General features: G+C 29.4%; 1 protein-coding gene across 5 annotated transcripts in view; it reads left to right on the top strand.

The window, feature by feature from the left end:
- Positions 1–10638, top strand: part of LOC142326583 (putative phospholipid-transporting ATPase IIB) — a 115531-nt gene extending 104893 nt beyond the window's left edge. For all 5 annotated transcript variants that reach the window (XM_075369176.1, XM_075369171.1, XM_075369197.1 and 2 more), the window contains one exon: positions 1802–10638. In XM_075369176.1, the coding sequence (XP_075225291.1) occupies positions 1802–1935 (134 nt within the window). In that variant the 3' untranslated portion in view covers positions 1936–10638. The remainder of the gene's footprint in view (positions 1–1801) is intronic.
- Positions 10639–17490: the final 6852 nt, after the last annotated feature.

The raw sequence follows: 17490 nt of genomic DNA, 5'->3' as shown, positions 1-17490 counted from the left end.
GGGTACTATTTCGAAGGTATAATTGGATTGTAAATAAAAAGTTTTTCTGAACCAGTCTCTACTTTATTTACAGACCTTGTGTGTGTGTGTATATATATATATATATATATATATATATATAATGGTAGTTGACTGCTATGGGTCACATTGTCTATTTACAAAGACACCAACATATAAAGAAATATACCATTTCTTCATTATTTCTGCCATATGCCAACTTTTTAATCAGTTTTCCTTTAGGATTTTTTTACTATGTATTCCCATCTATTACTAATTTTATTTACCCTGAATGTTGATAGATATCAGTTTTTAAACTCTTCTTCCTTAATTGTGGTTGCCTTCCCTCATTTTTTAAACATTTCTCTTTCTATTTGTCTTTAAATCTCTACATTTCATTCTCTAACCTACTAATCTTAACATTTCTGGAAACAGCCCTTTTAAAAGACCCTTCTATTGATTTAATATCTGACTTTCTGTTGTTTCTGTTTTATTAAATATGTGTTATTCTCTGTTTGTGAGTTTCTGTGTGATTGTTAAATTTATGATTGTTATTGACAAATTTCTTTTTTCCCTCCTGGAGAAATAGCTAATTTATTTATGTCCATTACTTGCATGGATGTACAATCTTCGGATAAGTATTGGTTTTTTCCCCAAATTTTTGAAGTATGCTATTGTTTCACTGTTATTGAAAAAGGATAATGTGCCCAGTATTGAAAATTATCATCCAATCTTTGTACTTTGCCTCGTGCCCAAGATACCTAAGGAAATTATATGCCTTCTTCACCGTAATTCTTTGCTTGAGAAGACAATCTGTGGATATTAACATAGTTTCCATGTCAGTAAGCTTCATGATCAATCAATAGTTAATTCAAAAGTATTTCTTTTATGCTGACAACTTAAACATTATGACGAAGATTAATAAATTACTCTGATTATACTGCTTTTTAAAAAGATATTGATAATAGAGTTTTTGTAATTGGTCTGTTAATATCAGTATACCACTTAATTTGGATAAAATGGTAATTATACCCTACCATATTTAAGAAAAATCCTGATTATTAAGAATTTGTACAGTTTGAGCTAATATTCCATTCAATGGTATAGATATTTCTGGTCTTAAGATTGTTTTTTTTGTTCAAAGCTCCTATTTAATAACTATATTTCTGGAATAGTCTACAAAGCTGGAAAGAATCTTGGTTTGCTTCTTTAATTTATTCGCAATTTCCATTGGATACAAGATGCAAATACCATCTTAGATCTGTGTAAAACCATATGGTTTAGGCTCATAAATATTGAATATTGTGCCATAGTTTGGAATTGAGGTACTCTACCTGTTTTAATACAGAAGATTGTTTATTCCTAACAACTTTGTTATTTTACTCACTCACGTGATAGTTATGAAATAAGTTATAAAAGTTGAGTATTCCGTACCTACAAAACGCCACCTGTAATTCAAAACTTATTTTGTGTAGTAAATTTATTTATCCCATCATAACTGTAAACATTAATAATGTTTGTTTCCACCTTCCTACGCAAAGAGTTCATTAAGGATAAAGTACAGTTAGTATGGTAATGAATGAAAGTATGATTTGTGAATTCTCAAAAAAAAGAAAAGATTTTTTATTTGTTATACCGATATCATATTTTTTATTTTATTAAAAATTGATATAATAATTCACATTACAGTCATGGTACATGTTACTAGAACAGAGCAGCTTTAAAATGTCCTGCCTCTTGCACATTATAAAATTAATCATTAAGTAAATTGTTTTTATTATAAAATATTTTTATTTCTTTACAGATGCTACGTTTATTAAAACCACAGACTTCCTTTGGAAAACAACAGTAATAACACTTGTCAGCTGCCTTCCACTTTATATCCTCAAGTTCTTAAGGAAGAAATTTTCACCACCGAGTTACTCAAAGTTATCATAAGTGAAGTTATCAAAAAAAAAGAATAAAACTTGAGTAACATAATTGCATACCTGTGCTATTAAAAGCAGTTTTATAACCATCAAGTGAATTGTGTTATCGTGTGCATTGCATAGGAATAACCTGCTGTTGAATAATTGTGCGTAATGCAAAAGTGACTGTTGCAGATGGAAACATTTAAATGGTTAATTAAAGCGAAAACTGATAACTATTATTTTATTTATACAACTAGGTTTTCATATTGTTCTGTCTGCAAACTTCTATTGTGACTGTATCTGTGATCACCAAGATTTTATTTACAATTATATATAGATTTGTTACATTTGAAAAATGTTATTCTCCATTTGTCATATTTATTATTTAGAGATGGATATATAATTATATTAACATCATTTAAATAAATAATCTTATGCAGAAAAACAAATTACTGTTAAAATTGAAGACCAAAAATAAAAAATATATTTTACATTGCTTTATTGTGTGTTGTATTAGTAGTGAAATGAAATATACATAAAATTAACAAAATAGGTTGTATAAATTTTAATGAAGAGAAGAGAGATCTCTTTTCAAACAGATTTTTCAGGTAAATAATAGATTTTATTGTGATTTAGGCAACTATTTTTTTGTTGTCATTTTTACAATTCCATTTGAAAAGTCACATTGTTTATGTTTAAGCTTTTAAAAGTTTTCTTAGTTAGTTCAGCTACATATTTTACAGTTACCATTACAATGAATATTGAAGTAGTAACTTAAAAATTATGGTATACAGTTTTTGATATTATGATCTTTAATGCCATTTCATTTCCTAATGCTTCTTGTATTAGTTAAGTTTTTTAAAATCCATTTCAAATATGAAGATGTGATACAGTTGTGTCTCCTGTTAATTCCTAGATTAATGACTGGCAAAGCCAATGAGCTTTTTATTATTTTTTGAGTGTCTGGTGGCATGTGACAGCTTTTAAGATTAAAAATGTTATTAAAGATAACCTCCGTAAGGATATTTTTAGTAACCAATTTATTTGCCATTTCAATATTATAAGCAGATGCAATGAACACTAGTACAGTAAATTATCTATCAACCTTTAGTGTTAGAACATTAACAGTTGCAATTTGTATAGCAGACTTCTCTATAGTGCATAACTATTGGTTTTTTTTCCTGTGAACAATATCTATGAATAATGTATAAAAATTTAAGAACAAAACTAAAAGGCAAAACAACACTATATGATGTATACAAAAGCTAATCAGACCAAAGAATATTGTTAAAATTGTCATGTGTTTTTAGATAATTGTTTATTTTATAAAATGAGTAGTAGTTACAATTAGTCTTGTTAATTTTATCACATTATAAGTAAAAATTAATATAGTCCACAGAAAATATAGTAAAGTACTTTTTTATTTAAAGAATTGAGCACATCAGAAAAATTGTTTTGTTACGGGAACTAACCCCTTAGTGGTTTATAAAATATGTGTTTTGCTGAGAATTTTTATTTATACTTTTTATATATTTATACATATTGAATCGTAAACATTCATTAAAAAAAAAAAAATTAATTTATACAAGGTCTAGTAGATCGTGACAGTTTTTTTGTCTGTGACAAAAGAAGTGAATAAGCATAGTCAAATCTTTAATGAGTGCTTTTAAAGGATAATTATTAGTTTTCACTTTGTCTTGATTGTCCATAATGTTTCTCTCTTTATGCATTTAGTCATTTAGCCTCTAAAACTGTGAGCCTTCTCTTAGTTTATTTGATTTTCAGTTGCTATTCTTTTAGTTTCTTGGTGAATAGCTTCAGGCCTTTATCGATTTAACCTGTATGTCTTACGTAAAAAATTGTAAAAACATGTTATTTCTTAAAAGATTTTTCCAAATTGTTAATTCATTTTTAGATCCCTTTTTAAGGGGGTAATACTTGTTAAGTACAATAACTTCTAGATCAGTATTATAAAAACAGTAATATAATTTATATTATTAAAAAGAAAATGGAAACATACTTTAATGGAGAAAGAAAAAACAAAAGGTTTTTTATTACATACTCTGCAATGATATGTTTTTTGACAAACATTTGTTCACAGCTATTTCTAAGTTTGACACTTTTTGAATGAATTATTGTATTTTTTTTTCTATCGAACACCATTGCTGAAACTGATTATGTTGATGATATACTGGCTGAATCAATTGTCTTTTCCTTTAAATGTAGTTTTCCATTGTTATTAACAACCCTTTCTATCCCAAATTTTGAAAATTTTAGGAAAAAAATTTTTTTTCTTCTATTTTTTTGCTTAATATCCCTTAAAAAAGACAAATATATTTTTTATAAATTTTGTTTCCTTCCCATAAGCCCTCCAGAGAAATGTTTTAAAACAACACTGGGACAATAAGGAGTATATCGTGGTAGTAATTGTCAATAATATATTTTCTTACCAACTATCAAGATATTACAAAACATGCCAAAAATAAAAATAAAAAAATAATAATAAAAAAGCATGCAAAAAATAAAAAAAGTAATGTATAATTGTAAAAATAAATCAACTAATCTAAAACCACATAATTCTAATAAGTCGGTGCAAGAGTACACTAAAACAAATCAAATGAGTAAAGAAAAATTTCATATCTAAAACATGTATAGCGTGAATGAATTAAAAATTACAAAAAAGTAACTGTTAAAATTAGTAAAGTCATAATCTAGTAATTAAAAACAGCAAAAATAATAAACTGGTAAAACAATGTTATTGTTTTACAAAAGCAAGATACTTTTGTAAAACCTTTAATACGGTTTTTGCAACGCCCCTGGGTTTCAACAATCATAGGGAAATGACCCACATTATTGTAACAAACATCATACACTGGTGCAATAGATGCATTATGCTTCTTTCTTTTTCCATCAGGTGATTTTTCAGCAGTAGTACTTGGGCGGCCTCTTTTTTTTTAATTTTGATTTACCGGCATTAGCTAGCATACTAATTATTTTTGCTTGAAACTGTATCAAGGCTAGTAGTTGGGGTTTACAGTTTCTTTGTATTTCATGACGCCTGTACAGCAGCCATGAGTTAACTATAGAAACTCAAAGATAACAAAAAACAATGCACGTGTACCATTATTCAGATACTAATGCGATATAATTCAAGGAGCATATCACTATAATCCACCCCTCCCATAAAGTTATATTCCTGTACAGCAAATAGGCAAGGCACCTGAATGTGTTTGTGTTCCTGTTGATTCCATAGTTTGCAGGAATCCTTTGGATCAATACATGCATACAAATACACAAAATTGATTGCTTTTCGATCCAGCTAGTGCACTAGAGCAAGATTTTCTTTGCTTCAACTCTATAATCACACGATCCATGACCCTTTTTTCTCAGTTCTGCTTTTGTACTCAGGACACACTTTCCCATTCGGTCCTTACGCACTATTCCCAAATAGAAAATACTCCTCTCTTTTAAATTCTTCACCAGAATAAGTGATGTAAAATTATCACTATAAATTTTATAATTTTTATGAGCTGGTATATTTTCTGCTAATGTAAGAACAATATTTCCTGAAAACACTTTTTCATAATTATTTGCTGTGGTTTTACCAGTATAAATTCTGAAATCATACATAATTCCAGCTCTTGTAAAGCAAGAATTTAAATAATAATATGGGGCTATAAATATTGCTTGAGGACACTTCTGCCCTTGAAGGGTATAATTTGTTTATCCACTACGTGCAGTAGTGGTCTAACTTTAAACAACTTATCGTGAGTTAGATCAGTTACTGGGACAATTTTCTGATTATCAACCAAATGAAAATACTATAATAACTGCTGAAACCAGTTTCTACTCATGAGATTTGCAATGAAGCCATATTGGCGTTCAGTAGATAAGTGCAATCTTACACTGGGCATATGCAATATCCCAATTCGTAAAAAAATTGAAAATAATTTTTCTATTTCATCAGCTGAAAGATTTAAAACCTTTCCATCCTATTGATGGGCATAATTATTACTCTACAGCTGTTAAATTTATAAGTTCATCTGAAATATCATTTTTAAAATACTGATGAGTAATTTATTCTTTGGGAGGAGATGGAAGTGAATCCTTCTATGTAGAATCTGGATTGCAAAATGGTATTTTTTTTAACTTCCATGTATGTGCAACTTTTTGAGCCCTTTATTGGGGGATGTTTGGTTTGGAGCCTGAAGCTACAGGTTCATCTACTTCTTGATTAATCTGGAAAACCAAACAAAAATAATTACTATCTTATTAAACCAAAACGGGACAACATAACAAAAACTTATTGTAAATCTTACCTGTAAATCCTTCTGCAACATGTCATCCATAACATTTTGTAACAATTGTTCCACTTCTTGGGTATGTTCATGAATAATTCCTATCTCATCAGACTCCTCGTCATCGTCATTGTCTGAAGTTTCCGAAATATTCCCATCCGGAACACTAATGTATTTATCGAATTCATCCTCCGGGAGATTCAATAAAAAATTTAAATCATTATCACTTGTAATATTACTCATTGTTTATCGTAACAAAGCACAAGATCCTGATAACTAACAAAACCCAAGTAAACACAGTATACAAGACAGTAAAAACAACTCGCACATAACCTAAACACCATTGTATCCCAGTGTAGTTTTAAAACAACACAGCTAAATTGATAATGAAAAATGTTTATAAACAAGATCATAGACTTCCATCTAGAAAAAATGAACTATAAAAACACAAGGATTCACACTAATAAATTATTATCTTATGAACTGATCCTCAAAAACTAAAAAAAAAATAAACAAAAATGTAAAATGACGAGCATCAAAACCATGCAACACAGAATGTAAACAATACATTTTATTAAAGCAAGACTGCATTGAAGTTCCATCTAACGGTAATATGTTAAACTAAATAGATGTAATTTTAATACAACATTGGTACAATGAAGCTATCTGTGGCCATACACGTCTATAGTCTATAAAGATAATGTTTTAAAACAACACAGGGATAGAAAAGGTTAACCGTTCATTCGTTTGTCTTTTTGTATATGGAACACAGTTATACAAAATAGCTCACAGTATATAATACAGGAGTTAACAAACTCTTAAAAATCCAAAATAATTGTGCTACACTTCTTTGATTTTCGATTGTCACAGTAAAGAGCAAACTCGGCCAACTTTCTCTTTATTTTCAATAGCAATTGGGGAGACGGGAACTTTTAATCTAGTACAATCTTGTTATTCATTGCATTGTTTTCTTGATGATAGTGATAGTCTAAAATTGAGTGTACAACCTTGACAAACCATCTAAGATATCCTGTATTAAAATAGTGAAAATTCCACTGACCTCTTTTCATCTTCTGGTTTGCCTTTAAATTTTTAGGTATATTTTTCCAGAAAGATATATTTTGTGGGATTCCATAGCTGCTAGCTTAGGCAACCTTTAAGTAAAATATTAACGCTCGTCGACATAACTACTCCAGTTCCTGCATGGAACCAGAGATTTAAATTTGCTATTAAAAGCATCAATTAACAACCTAATTTTGAGTAACTTATTACTAACTGTGACAGTGATTGTAGAAATCTGTCCCTTAACACTGGGTCAAGTATTAATTTGATACGTAGGTCATAAGATGCAGACCAGTAATTGTTTAGTAAATGCAACTTACAACACCCATTATGAAATTCATGCCATTTAAGGCCAATAATTGATTACATTTTAAATTTAAAACTTTACTTTTGTGTATATTACAATATGATTGGAATGTAAAACTATTTATGTCATTGTCAAGAAAAAAATACCATTGGCAGATTTATAATAAGTAAAATAATGCTGAATGTTTCCTTTTTCAAGGTTGTAAGATCATATCTATTTATCATATTTTTTATTCCACTTGCTTCTGATCTGACTTTTTGATTTTATTGTAGACATTTTCAGTTGATGTTGCAAAACAAGTTAGAGCTTTAATTGATTTTTGAACATTTTATACATTCATCATCATCAGCAGGATCTGTCACATAATATCCAAATCTTGATCTGGAATAAAAACTTGCTGTTTCAATCGAGCCACTTAACTCCAGTGTGAAATTTTTTTTGTACTAAATCTAATGAACTAATTTAATTCATTATCATCTATTTTCATCTTCACTAACTGAAATATCAGATTAGTCAAAAAATTGTATGGCCTAAAACAATATCAAAGTAATGATAAATTCCTTTCCTAGATAACCTTTTGATAGTGAAATCTATTGTGAACTATATTGCCATCTGCTGTATTTAGCTTCAGAAATGGTAACTCACTACTTCTATTAGTGTCTGCATTGTCCAACTCATTTTATTTTAGCTTTATTATGTTGCTTCCTGGTATTTTAAAAGTACTGTCACAACTCAATGAGGGTTAAGTGATAAAATTTTAAAGACCTTAAATCCCTCAAGTTTTGGTTGTCAAAAAAATTATGCAACACCACCACTTATTAATTAGAAGTTACCGTTATGTGATTATCCTCCTTGAATAAATATAAGACTACTATTTTGAAATTAAAAATTGGATACCATATACCAATATGTCCAGTAGAAAGTAGTAAGGACTCACATTTTCAATGTTTTCAAGCATCATTGCATTACATCTGTCAATTTGACTTTTTTTTAGAGCAGAACAATTGTTTCTCAAATTCATCCAGAGCAATGTGTCCGTGCAAGGAATAGCTACATTTTAATCTACATTAAAATATGTAAAAAGTAAATACTGAATTACTGCAGAATCATGATTTTAGAAATATGTCTGTATCAAAAGCAGGTTGTTCACCTTAGCATCCATATCATCTAATAAAACATATAAGTGATGCTATCTGTCAACAATATTCTCAGTTATCCAAATGTTACCCACATTCCAGCTGTTAAAAAATTATCAGTAATTGTGGACACTGACACTGTATAATAAAAACTGTTATTAAAATGTCACTGACAGATGAAAAAAGTACTGTGAATAAGATTTTTTATTTGTGTTAAAATTTGTAAAAATTAACACTTTCATTGCCGAGTGCTCTTTAGTCGCCAGAACCTACACATGTGTAGTAGAAGCTGTTATATAAAAATAAATCTAATAAGAATTAAATTTGGAAAAAGCTCATTTTACACTAGCAGTACTTGGGAGTGTAAAATAGTTCTCACTATTTTGCAATTCCTTGGGTAATAAATGTCGTACATATTGCTACTAATGAATGAAAAAATGTGAATTACTTAAAAGTTGTTTCACTATGGAATCTTATGTACTTGAACAATTAAATGCATCAGCCAAAAATTGCATAGCAAATATTTATTTTACTAATCGCTAAATTCAAATTGCTAAGGGGTTATTATATAATTTATTTGTACATTATGAGTAGAATATCAATATTACTGCAAAATGTTTTAAAAAGAATCTTTTGGACTGCTAAAATTCTTAGTAACAACTTCTATAATTAAACTTTTTACATTTATAAACTTAGATCAATTGAATTTTACTCACTTGGTGTAAAATAAATTTATTTCATATATATATAGTGGTTCTATATTATAATGAAATAGGCAGAAATTATGTATGAAAAAAAGGAAATTATTTATTTCCTATAAGATGGCTGTGAATGTAAAGGTATATTCTCCTAAATATTTTTTGCTTCCACATAACAGTAAATTCAAAAGAAATCAACAGTTTGTTGATTCTGGAAGTACGTTGTAAGATTATTTCAGTAACCTTTAATAATTTAAAATTTTTATGTGCTTCATTTGTTGTATGATTTTCTGGGTCACAAATTATGTTTAACATATCTGGTGCATTATAATTTCATTAATGTGCATATTTTATACATCAAAAATATTATTACAGTTTATTTAATCCAGTACAAAAACATATAATCCAGAAGATTGTTGCTGTGATATATTTATTTTAAACAGATAATTATAAAACATTAATTAATTTTAAGTGGTTTGGTATTCTAGTGTATTAAAAATTCCCCAAAACAATTATGGTGTTTATAACATATTTTAATTACTGTAGTTATTTAAAAAAAACCTATTCAAGTATCTTAACATTTTTAGTGCTTTTAAATTTAATACTTTTATCTAACTGTTATTTGTATTAAAATATATATTATTATTTTCTGCTATTAAATTATTACATAACTGCTGTTTCATCAGAAATTTATTCCGATTTTTAACAAATTAAGTTACTTTGTATGTATATAACACTAATAGAGTAATTTATGTTAACTTCAGAAATCAGGTATGTGTAATATATATTATGTATTGTAATTTTTTATTCATAATTTTATTTTAGATATTTATGCTTTATTTGTAAATAACTGTAGTCTTACCAATCAGTTGTTTTTCTAATACTTTGTCCATATTTATTTATTCTCTTAATAAAATTATTTATTTTAATAATAAATTTGTTCAATTAATTTTAATTACATGATAAATTTTGTTCTTTTAAAATTATGAGATTACTTCAGAAATATTAACTTGTTTGTATCTTTCTGTTTTTTCACATGGGAAGGATGTGCTTTTCTAATCGAATTAAGGACCCAGATGTTTGTTGTAAAGCAGTTTTACTTGTTAAAGAACATTGACATAACTCTGAATTGAATTGAACTGAATTTTATTGCACATTCTGTTATGAATCTATTCTGTTAAGATTAATTTTTTACCTGTTCATTTAATAAATACATTTTGAAATTTGGCACGTAATGTTTACTGCTTTCCCCTACTATTTAAGGACACTATGTATAATTCACTAGTTCTTGACAAAAAGGCTTAACATTAATTTGCTGCATTACATTATACTGGTGATTCAAAAAGTACTTCACAGCATATAAAAATTTATTGTTATAACTTACAGATTTGGTTGAGGTTTTACTTCATAAAAAAATACGTCAAGTTTTGACTCGCATAGTACATTAATACCAAATTCGGCCACCAGTGTTAAAAATATACATTTTCAACATTTAGTGGTGTGGAACGTGCTCGCTGTGTGTTTTCGTTTCACGATTTGCAGTCTGCAACTGCAGTTCAACATAATTTTTGTAGAGTAAAGTAGGGAGCCTTCTAGTAGACGTTCAAACTACTCTTGGCACCAAACCTTCATTGAGACTGGTTGTTCTGTTAAACGTATAAAATCACCAGGATGCCCACATATCCCTGAAGCTGCTGTGGAACAACCCAGAGAAATCTTTATACGTCTAAAAAAATCAACTTAATGTGTCACATGAGATGCATTGCACAAATTGTTTGATACATATTATGTGACTGCACTTTGAAGTCATACAAAATAACCATGGTCCAACACATTACAGATGACGACAAAGTTGCTTTGCTGCAGTTTTGTGTGGAAATGATGAATAGAATTGTAGATGATAAATTTTTAGACTGTGTAAATTTTAGTGATGAGTTAACTTTTCATGTCAGTGGCAAGGTGGAACACCCAAAACTGCTGAATTTGGGGTAGTGAAAACCCTCATGAAACTTTGCCATAAATTTATGTTAGCGTAACATCAATGTTTTTGTGCCCTAAGCAAACAAAGAGTGTACATGGCCCTGTACTTCCAGGACGCAAACATAAATGGTATAGTTTTTCTTGACGTTCTTCAAAATTTTCTAATTATTCAGTTTGACTATGATGACCATGATGGATGCCATTACTATCAGCAGGATAGGGCACCGCCTACAAGTATGAGATTTTCTTGATACTCGATTCCCAAGTCAGTGGGTAGGTCATAAAGGTCCATTCGCATGGCCACCTCGCTCCCCAGATTTTTTCTTGGAGTTTCATTAAAGATTGGTTTATGTACCATCTTTGCCTGCTGATCTTGTTAACCTTTTCCCATCACAATGATCCACGGTTGATAAGCGCTCTGCGAAAATATGTTGGTATCTGACTGCCTCCCTTCATAGTCTTATGCTACTACCCTCTTGTGAAAAAAATTACAGTATATTAAAGAGATTTAACAGATTTTGAAAAAAAAAACTGTTACGATTAGATATTTTTTATGCCTGTAAAAAAAAAATTGGTAACAGTACAAAAATTACGATAATTTAATTGCAGAATTTTTTTGCCCATTTCTACCACGTTTTTATTAGCGAAATATGATGAAAATTGGGCAAAATATGATGAAAAACCCGTGTCATAAATCACAGTTTGTAACATATGTTAGTATAAGTGAAAGTAGATTCAGAAAACTACATTTTATAAAAATCCCCACCACTCAAAAGGCTATTAAGATTGACAAAAAACCATTTTTACTGTATACTGTTATTCATTACGAATCGATGTGTGTTACATGTTTACCGATATCATTTGTCATAAAAGATATTTATAGACCTCAAATAAAAGTGACGTATATATGACCACAAATTCCTTCTTTTTTTTTGTGTGCCGTTTATCATAATATATTGTGTTTCAATACATTGATATGTTGCTAGTAAAATAAGCTATTTTTGTAAATAATAAATAAATCTGTAATCCTTATAGCAATTACAATACACAAGTCACATACACACACAAGCACATTTCTGAGAAAAAAATGGTCATATTCTTTCTAGTCTAAATAAAACATTTTACATTGTATAAACGTTGTTCAAATTGTCTAATAAAACTGATTCCTTTGTGAATATAAAAAAAAATAACTCACTTAGATCCCATATAAAATGATTTTGTAACAGCGTTTTAAAACTGACGCCGCACATAACCAATTCCAAGGCTACATGATCTGAAAAGGTTAAGCTAAGACTTCAAAGTAATGTCACAGCTACAGGGGTAATGCCTGACTTCCTGGCTACAGTCTGGAATGTAATCAACTTCAGGTGGAGTGTATGTTGTATTACAAATGGAAGCTATATTGAACCAAAGTGAATGTTGAATGACAAACATGATGTGTTTTTCTATGAAATGAGACCTTAATCAAATCTGTAAGTTATCTCAATAAATTTTATATGCTTTTAAAGTTGATTCCTTTTTAAATCAGTATAATGACTGTGTTGTATAAAACATGTTAATTTGCAACAGTTCATTAGTTCAATAAACTGGCAATTGGAAATCACTTTATCCCTCATTACCATAGTAAGGAACATTGATTCTTTGTTGTTTTTTTTAAATGGCTATTCCATTTTCAGGTTTGAGATGTTTAATTTCTACTTATGGTGCGCTTAACCCCTAACCTGAGATTTTATTTCTGTTATTGAAAACATTTGAGCTTAACCTTCTGTACCTATTATTTCCATAGTAAAGGAATTATTCTTTCTTCCTATATTTAGTTATTTATAGGCTACAATATGAATTAAAACAAGATTATGAACTATGGTTTGCAGTAGTTGCAGATGAATAAATGGATTGAAGGTCGTGTAAATATATCTTTATTAGTAAAAAAAATTATTTGTTATTTACAATTGCACTAAAAATATTGTATGAAACAGAAAACTGTTTTAATTAACTTTTAAATTACAACTGAAAATGATTTTTCTAATGAAAACTATTGCAGCTGTGAGAATGAGAACTAGCTGGAGTATGAAAACAAATCATTATATTAAACCAATCAAAAAGATAGGTACTGTATTTATTCGAGTACCCCCCCCCCCCGCCCACAAATAAGCCCTGCACCTTGATTTTCCAGACCGAAAATTTAAAAAAAAAAAGAGTATATACCGGTATTTTAAAGTGCAGCAGATATGATAAAAAAATACGTAAATACTAAAATAATCAGAAAGTAAAGCATTTAATTCATTCATTTAAATTACAATATTAATATTACATTAATAATTAATTACCGTAAGTACTAGTTTAGTTCAGAATCAGTAGGCCAGTAAAACGAAAAGAAAGTATCATGTTGAAAAGGATTTCAATACACTTTTTAATGTGGGATTTTATTTTTAATTAATCACTGTCACTGTCAATGTCTGTAGAAGAGTTATCGGTAGTCTCCACGTCACTCTGCCAAAGGTCTTCACTACCATAAAGTTCATTGGATATTCCGCATTTTTTAAAAAATTGTCCTTACTAATTCCGTGGAAATACCTTCACAAGCATCTTTTATCCAAACACAAATCTGGGCGTTTGATTCTTCCTGTAGGCGTGAGAAAGAAATTTTCATCAGCCATCCATTTACTATACAGTTGTTTTAATGCAGATTTGAACGGTTTATTAATGCAGACATCTAGTGGTTGCAATAGAGATGTCAATCCACCTGGAATTATTACTTGGCCTGTCATACCCTTTTTTAAAATATCTTTCACTTTATCAGTTGTATGCCCCTGATAACTATCCATTACTAGCATACCTGTATTTTTTTTATTAAGTAAATCTCCTGATTGCTTTTGCCATACACACCTGATCCAATCTAAAATTAAGGTTTCGTTCATCCAACCTGATTCTTGTGCTCTGATAATAAGTCCATTTACCTGTACTAGGAAGAGTTTTTCTTTTAAAAACAATGTACGGAGATAACTTTGATCCATCAGAAGTAATGCAAAGCATAACAGTGCACCTTTGTTTTTCATTACCACCAGTGCAAATCGTAACACTTCTTTCACCTTTTTTGTTTACAGTTTTGTCAAATGGCATTTCAAAATATACGGGGGTTTGATCAGCATTTTCTATTTGAGAAGGCAAATAGCCTTTATCTTTTCTAAGATTTATTATGTATTTGTGAAAATGTAATATTTTTTGTTCATAAGCGTTTGGGAGTCGTTGAGAAATGGTCGTCTTTCATCTTATTGACAAATCATTTTGTGCAAAAAATTGTGTTATCCATCCATGGCATGCTTTAAAATCAACTTTCTTCAATGATTTAGCGATTTCACGAGCATATGATTGACACATTTTATGACATCATAACAGCATTTCCTTTTTTCCATAAGTCATACAATTTTTTTTTAATGTCTGTGTATTTTGGTTTTAAGCACGAAAAGCCCTTTTATTACCAGTGCCTTTCACCAGAAGTTGTTTCTTCTTACGCCAGTCTCAAATGCAGGTTCCATCTACGTCAAATTTTCTTCCTGCCACCAATTTTTTTTTTTCGATTTCCAATTTTTTCAGCCTCTTCAATAACACGCAGTTTTTCATTTACTGTAAAAGATCGTAGACACTTGTCCTTTTGTACCCATTTTAATGCTATAATTAAAATATATCACCGTATTAAACGTTACAGGATAAACTAAACAGATAAAATGCATATAACCTTCCACATACACAAACAGTACAATGACTATGGCGAATAGACAAGACGACGATGGGTAACTGATACTGTAACTCTAGTGTCATTAGAACCGGATGCAGCCTATACAGAATGAATCAGTTTTATAAAAATATTGTAACTTTGTGTCTATCGATAATATGAACAGGATGTTGATAATTAAGGTTGTATTCTGTATAAGCGGCATCCGGTATTGATAAACAAAAGCCTAATGTTAAATCCAAAAACATAATATTTACATTATATATTATTTACATATAATATTTATGAGATTGAATTTAGGTACTTCTAAGAAAATGTATACTTTATATAAATTATCCTGGGCAAAGGCTATATTTCAAGTAAGCCCCACGCCCCTATTTTTTCAAGAAAAAAGTGCGGGGGGTACTCGAATAAATATGGTATTTTTAATTTACAAAATTTGTTTTTATGTTAGTATCTGTTATCTCTGACATGGAAGGAGAGAACAGAGCTCTGTGGAAAGAGTTAAATATAGCTCTGACAATAACTGATACACTTCATTAAATATCCTAACAATGAAAATTGGAGAATTTTCATTGTTCCTGATATACCACACCGTTTAAAATTATCAGGAAACCTTTTGTGCAAAGGGACTTTTGATATTACAAGAAAAATATGCAAAAATTGATTGTCTTGAAAGACTGATCACTTTAAATAAATTTGATTTAAAAGAAGCAGTCAAATTGTAAAAGGAGTGTTTATATCTAAGACAAAAAGTCAAATTGGCTGCACAGCTGTTTTCAGATTCTACAGCAAATTTTGTGGGGAAAACGAATTTCTAAAATTGGTATAGGTGAAAGTTTAAGTAATAAAGGACTTAGAAGTCCTTTATTACTTAATGATTGGTTTGATATTTTTAATATGAAATTGCTATTTTCCTCAGCTGTTGAAAAGAATGCATTTCAATTAAATATATTGAAACAAACTGAAATTCTAAATAAAGATGTTGCATGTTGTGACGCCATCCAAGTTTTAGGCTCCAAAAATAAACTCCCATTTCACAATAGTATTTGGATTCAAACAAATCATTTAAGGATCTCTTCTTCATTTATCTAGTCTTTGAACATGATTTTAAATAAATTTAACTGGTAAAATTAATCAGGATGTTTTGGAAAAGTTTTTACATTCATAAGAAGTATGGGAAGGACTCATGGATCATCCTAATGCTCTATAATTTATGTCCATAATGAGATAATATGTCGTGGATAAACATTTATCGAGTTTTTATGTAGATTTCATAAGAAAGCTACCTATTGTAATGAGTACCATGATTTGACTTCTGGAAAATTTTGACATATCTTCGTGTTTCACATCTCCCAGACCCCACAACCACCATCAGTTCAAAAAATTATATATATATATTTTTTTTTTTCACTTTCTTGTGGACAACTGCTGTAATTTGGTTTGTTAATGGGCAAAATTGGACCATGGGGTGTAAATGCAGCGGCTTTTTTAAAAAAAAGAAAAAAATCACTAACTTTTTTATTAAGTAAAATATCAAATTTGTTTAAAGTTCCTACTATTTGGATAGTGCCTAAAACTTACTTAAATAAAGTTTTTTGATATCCATCAACCATTGGCCCAGGAGGTGGTAAAAATCTGTTTTCAAAGACAAAAAAAATTACACCTTCCTTAATAGGCACAGTATCGAATTGGTTTAAAGTAGTCGTTAGTCTTCTAAACACTACTTAAAACTTTTGTCTTAAACAATTTTTGATATGATCAACCGTTACGGCAACGGATGACCAAAATGTTGCTGGAATTGTTAGAAGATGGGGCTTGTCAAAGACTGAACATGTGAAACTTTTTTCACATGCAAACATTGTATTGAGTAAATTTGAAGTTATTCTTAATTTTAAGGTGGAAATCATTTTTATTCCCTACTTAGCATCGGTTAACTCTACCTCCACCTTCTGGTATGCCGAAAGATATTTTTTTAATTATAAAGAACATTGAAAATGATGCAAAAATTTGTTTAAGCATTCCTGAAATATCTTCACAGACTGAATGACATGAAGTGTGACTACAGCAAAATAGTTTTCTTCCCTTCAAGATAAAGGCAATATTTAAAGTGATTTCATAAACTTGAGTGAACCATCTCAGAATATGAATTTAAGACCAACTTAATTGATGATACAATTTGTAAAGAAAGGTTTAATACGCTTATAGAATATCTAGTGTTAAAAAATGATTATCCATGCCTAGGGGTAAAACAAAGGATGTTTCTAAAGAAACTAAAGATTTTTCCTGGGAAGAGACAATTTCAAAAGATGGATTGTGTGTACTAACAAAAGAATTTTTATCCTGTGTGTAATTGAAGTCTATTTTTA

This window comes from Lycorma delicatula, chromosome 1, assembly GCF_047948215.1.
Source record: "Lycorma delicatula isolate Av1 chromosome 1, ASM4794821v1, whole genome shotgun sequence".
Taxonomy (NCBI): domain Eukaryota; kingdom Metazoa; phylum Arthropoda; class Insecta; order Hemiptera; family Fulgoridae; genus Lycorma; species Lycorma delicatula.
This window is presented reverse-complemented; position numbering and strand designations above follow the sequence as displayed.